The sequence below is a fragment of the Callionymus lyra genome, chromosome 13, assembly GCF_982586985.1.
Source record: "Callionymus lyra chromosome 13, fCalLyr1.hap1.1, whole genome shotgun sequence".
Lineage (NCBI taxonomy): Eukaryota > Metazoa > Chordata > Actinopteri > Syngnathiformes > Callionymidae > Callionymus > Callionymus lyra.
The window spans coordinates 560,201-566,200 of NC_141830.1; the positions used below are offsets into that span (position 1 = coordinate 560,201).

A 6,000-nucleotide genomic window follows, 5' to 3' on the forward strand; every position below is an offset into this window, starting at 1 on the left:
GAGAAGACACTTCCGGGACCACCTGAGGACCCCGGCTCACTCCTCCTCCGCCCACCAGCGCCCCCGCGCGGCCAGAGGGAGGCATTACATGAACGATTTATTTAGGAGACACACGTGTATGAGACACAGTAACACACATAGAGACACACACACAGACACACACATGAAACACACATGTATGAGACACAGACACACACATGAAACACACATGTATGAGACACAGACACACACACACATGAAACACACATGTATGAGACACAGACACACACATGTATGAGACACACACATAGAGACACACACACATAGAGACACACACATGAGACACACACATAGAGACACACACATGTATGAGACACAGACACACACATAGAGACACACACATGTATGAGACACACACATAGAGACACACACACATAGAGACACACACATAGAGGCACACACATGTATGAGACACAGACACACACATAGAGACACACACATGTATGAGACACACACATAGAGACACACACACATAGAGACACACACATAGAGGCACACACATGTATGAGACACAGACAAACACATAGAGACACACACATAGAGGCACACACATGTATGAGACACAGACACACACATAGAGACACACACATGTATGAGACACACACATGAGAAACACATGTGTGAGACACAGACACACACATAGAGACACACACATGTATGAGACACACACATGGAGACACACACACAGACACACACATGAGACACACACATGAGACACACACATGAGACACAGTCATGTGACACACACACACACATAGAGACACACACATGAGACACAGTCATGTGACACACACAGACACACACACACACACAGACACACACACACACAGACACACACACACACACAGACACACACACACACATAGACACACACACACAGACACACACAGACACACACATAGACACACACACACAGACACACACATAGAGACACAGACACACACACACACACACAGACACACACACACAGACACACACACACACACATAGACACACACACACAGACACACACCCACACACACACACACACAGACACACACACACACACAGACACACACATACACACACACACACACACACACACACACTAACATGAACACACACACAGACAGACACACACACACACATAGACACACACACAGACACACACACACACACACACACACACACACACACACACACAGTCATGTGACTCGTGGAACATGAACTGTGTTCTCGGGGCGTCTGGACCTGCAGGTCAGAACTGAGCTGAACCTCCAACAGAGTCTCGGTTGGAAACTGAAGCTGTGAAAACATTGATCTCCGTCCCTCTGAACACTCTTGGAACCATGAGTGTGTAGGTGTGTGTGTGTGTGATCCTGATCCTGTGTGTGTTTGTGATCCTGATCCTGTGTGTGTTTGTGATCCTGATCCTGATCCTGATCCTGTTTGTGTTTGTGATCCTGATCCTGTGTGTGTTTGTGATCCTGATCCTGTTTGTGTTTGTGATCCTGATCCTGTGTGTGTTTGTGATCCTGATCCTGTTTGTGTTTGTGATCCTGATCCTGTTTGTGTTTGTGATCCTGATCCTGATCCTGTTTGTGTTTGTGTTTGTGATCCTGATCCTGTTTGTGTTTGTGTGTGTGTTTGTGATCCTGATCCTGTTTGTGTTTGTGTTTGTGATCCTGATCCTGTTTGTGTTTGTGTTTGTGATCCTGATCCTGATCCTGATCCTGTTCGTGTTTGTGTTTGTGATCCTGATCCTGATCCTGATCCTGTTTGTGTTTGTGTTTGTGATCCTGATCCTGATCCTGATCCTGTTTGTGTTTGTGATCCTGATCCTGTTCGTGTTTGTGTTTGTGTTTGTGATTGTGATCCTACTAGATCGGCAGAAGGAACCGTCGTTTCACACACACACGCACACACACACACACACACACACACATAAACACACACACACAAATACACACACATAAACACACATACACACACATACGCACACATAAACACACACACACAAATACACACACAAACACAAACACACACACACATACACACACATACGCACACATACACACACACACACACACACACACACACACACACACACACACACTGACTCAGTGGAAATGAAGATTGAATGATTTGTTTATAGATGGTTCGTCACAATGAAACTAAAAACATTCCCAGAAATGTTCAGTAAACAAACAAATAATACAACGTTTACTATTTTTTCTTTTTTTTTGGTGTATTGTTGATACGTCACATCCGTCAGAAATCGTCATTTCCCGTCTGTCAATACTGTCAGTACAGGATCTACAGTGTCCGGTGTCGCTACAATATATGTCCCCCCCCCCACTTCCTACGTGATGACGTCACACGCTGCATATGCAAACGTCTCTTTAAAGTATTTTTATGGGTTAAAGAAACGTCACCAGAACGTTTACATGATACTTTTTACCTCATAAAACATTTCTATTGACAAGAAGACGATCTTCGTCAACATAATCACTCTCTTTCACTTCCTGGTCTGACGATCATGTGACTTTGACAGCAAGTGTCTGCGAGGCTGTTTTACTGATAATAATATAATAATATAATAACATAATAATAACACACAACTGTACAATGGAATACAAACATTCGAGTTCCGAAATAATTCGCTTTTCAAATAACAAAAATGCTCGTCAACTCGCCCGGAACCTTCGCGTCCTCGCTTGTTTCTCCCGGAAGCCAGTTCGTCTTTTTCCGGTGTAAACAAACGTTGGCGGCAAAAATGGACTCGCATCATACAGAGAAGACTTCAGACGAAACCAAACAGGACTACAGAGTTCGGGTTTGTTCCAGACGCACAGTTTCGGAACAAATCGAGAAATACAAACTAGTTTTGAGTAAAACTTTAGACGAGCAGGAGCAGCTGGAGGAGGAGACGAGAAGAGTTTTACTGCAGGAGCTGCTGGCGGTGAGTGTCACAGTTATATGTGTCCTCTAGTCTGTGTCCTCTAGTCTGTGTTCTCTAGTCTGTGTCCTCTAGTCTGTGTTCTCTAGTCTGTGTCCTCTAGTCTGTGTCCTCTAGTCTGTGTTCTCTAGTCTATGTTCTCTAGTCTGTGTTCTCTAGTCTGTGTCCTCTAGTCTGTGTCCTCTAGTCTGTGTTCTCTAGTCTGTGTCCTCTAGTCTGTGTTCTCTAGTCTGTGTTCTCTAGTCTGTGTCCTCTAGTCTATGTTCTCTAGTCTATGTCCTCTAGTCTGTGTTCTCTAGTCTATGTCCTCTAGTCTGTGTCCTCTAGTCTATGTTCTCTAGTCTGTGTTCTCTAGTCTGTGTCCTCTAGTCTGTGTCCTCTAGTCTGTGTTCTCTAGTCTGTGTCCTCTAGTCTATGTTCTCTAGTCTATGTCCTCTAGTCTGTGTCCTCTAGTCTATGTTCTCTAGTCTGTGTTCTCTAGTCTGTGTCCTCTAGTCTATGTTCTCTAGTCTGTGTTCTCTAGTCTGTGTCCTCTAGTCTATGTTCTCTAGTCTGTGTCCTCTAGTCTATGTTCTCTAGTCTATGTCCTCTAGTCTGTGTCCTCTAGTCTATGTTCTCTAGTCTGTGTTCTCTAGTCTGTGTCCTCTAGTCTATGTCCTCTAGTCTGTGTTCTCTAGTCTGTGTCCTCTAGTCTGTGTCCTCTAGTCTGTGTTCTCTAGTCTGTGTTCTCTAGTCTGTGTCCTCTAGTCTGTGTCCTCTAGTCTGTGTCCTCTAGTCTGTGTCCTTTAGTCTGTGTTCTCTAGTCTGTGTTCTCTAGTCTGTGTTCTCTAGTCTATGTTCTCTAGTCTGTGTCCTCTAGTCTGTGTTCTCTAGTCTGTGTCCTCTAGTCTGTGTTCTCTAGTCTGTGTTCTCTAGTCTGTGTTCTCTAGTATGTGTCCTCTAGTCTGTGTTCTCTAGTCTGTGTTCTCTAGTCTGTGTTCTCTAGTCTGTGTTCTCTAGTCTGTGTTCTCTAGTCTGTGTCCTCTAGTCTGTGTTCTCTAGTCTGTGTCCTCTAGTCTGTGTTCTCTAGTCTGTGTTCTCTAGTCTGTGTTCTCTAGTCTGTGTTCTCTAGTCTATGTCCTCTAGTCTATGTTCTCTAGTCTATGTTCTCTAGTCTGTGTTCTCTAGTCTGTGTCCTCTAGTCTGTGTCCTCTAGTCTGTGTCCTCTAGTCTGTGTTCTCTAGTCTGTGTTCTCTAGTCTGTGTTCTCTAGTCTGTGTCCTCTAGTCTGTGTCCTCTAGTCTGTGTCCTCTAGTCTGTGTCCTCTAGTCTGTGTCCTCTAGTCTGTGTTCTCTAGTCTGTGTTCTCTAGTCTGTGTTCTCTAGTCTGTGTCCTCTAGTCTGTGTCCTCTAGTCTGTGTCCTCTAGTCTGTGTCCTCTAGTCTGTGTTCTCTAGTCTGTGTTCTCTAGTCTATGTTCTCTAGTCTGTGTTCTCTAGTCTGTGTCCTCTAGTCTGTGTCCTCTAGTCTGTGTCCTCTAGTCTATGTTCTCTAGTCTGTGTTCTCTAGTCTGTGTCCTCTAGTCTGTGTCCTCTAGTCTGTGTTCTCTAGTCTGTGTCCTCTAGTCTGTGTCCTCTAGTCTGTGTTCTCTAGTCTATGTTCTCTAGTCTGTGTTCTCTAGTCTGTGTCCTCTAGTCTGTGTCCTCTAGTCTGTGTCCTCTAGTCTGTGTCCTCTAGTCTGTGTTCTCTAGTCTATGTTCTCTAGTCTGTGTTCTCTAGTCTGTGTTCTCTAGTCTGTGTCCTCTAGTCTGTGTCCTCTAGTCTGTGTCCTCTAGTCTGTGTCCTCTAGTCTGTGTTCTCTAGTCTGTGTCCTCTAGTCTGTGTTCTCTAGTCTGTGTCCTCTAGTCTGTGTCCTCTAGTCTGTGTTCTCTAGTCTGTGTTCTCTAGTCTGTGTTCTCTAGTCTGTGTTCTCTAGTCTGTGTTCTCTAGTCTGTGTTCTCTAGTCTGTGTTCTCTAGTCTGTGTTCTCTAGTCTGTGTTCTCTAGTCTGTGTTCTCTAGTCTGTGTCCTCTAGTCTATGTCCTTTAGTCTGTGTTCTCTAGTCTGTGTCCTCTAGTCTGTGTTCTCTAGTCTGTGTTCTCTAGTCTGTGTTCTCTAGTCTATGTTCTCTAGTCTGTGTTCTCTAGTCTGTGTTCTCTAGTCTGTGTTCTCTAGTCTGTGTTCTCTAGTCTGTGTTCTCTAGTCTATGTTCTCTAGTCTGTGTTCTCTAGTCTGTGTTCTCTAGTCTGTGTCCTCTAGTCTGTGTCCTCTAGTCTGTGTCCTCTAGTCTGTGTCCTCTAGTCTGTGTCCTCTAGTCTGTGTCCTCTAGTCTGTGTTCTCTAGTCTGTGTTCTCTAGTCTGTGTCCTCTAGTCTGTGTCCTCTAGTCTGTGTTCTCTAGTCTATGTTCTCTAGTCTATGTCCTCTAGTCTATGTCCTCTAGTCTGTGTTCTCTAGTCTATGTTCTCTAGTCTGTGTTCTCTAGTCTGTGTTCTCTAGTCTGTGTCCTCTAGTCTGTGTTCTCTAGTCTGTGTTCTCTAGTCTGTGTCCTCTAGTCTGTGTCCTCTAGTCTGTGTTCTCTAGTCTGTGTTCTCTAGTCTATGTTCTCTTGTCTATGTTCTCTAGTCTATGTTCTCTTGTCTATGTTCTCTAGTCTGTGTCCTCTAGTCTGTGTCCTCTAGTCTGTGTCCTCTAGTCTGTGTCCTCTAGTCTGTGTCCTCTAGTCTGTGTTCTCTAGTCTGTGTCCTCTAGTCTGTGTTCTCTAGTCTGTGTTCTCTAGTCTGTGTCCTCTAGTCTGTGTTCTCTAGTCTGTGTTCTCTAGTCTGTGTTCTCTTGTCTGTGTCCTCTAGTCTATGTTCTCTAGTCTATGTTCTCTAGTCTGTTTCCTCTAGTCTGTGTCCTCTAGTCTGTGTTCTCTAGTCTGTGTTCTCTAGTCTATGTTCTCTAGTCTGTGTTCTCTAGTCTATGTTCTCTAGTCTATGTTCTCTAGTCTATGTTCTCTAGTCTGTGTT

General features: G+C 44.4%; 1 protein-coding gene across 1 annotated transcript in view; it reads left to right on the forward strand.

Annotated features, from left to right (window-relative positions):
- The first annotated feature begins 2,776 nt into the window (after positions 1-2,776).
- Positions 2,777-6,000, forward strand: part of nsl1 (NSL1 component of MIS12 kinetochore complex) — a 6,714-nt gene continuing 3,490 nt past the window's right edge. Inside the window, exon 1 of the mRNA XM_087805556.1 lies at positions 2,777-2,980. Within this exon, the coding sequence (XP_087661682.1) occupies positions 2,795-2,980 (186 nt within the window). The 5' untranslated portion in view covers positions 2,777-2,794. The remainder of the gene's footprint in view (positions 2,981-6,000) is intronic.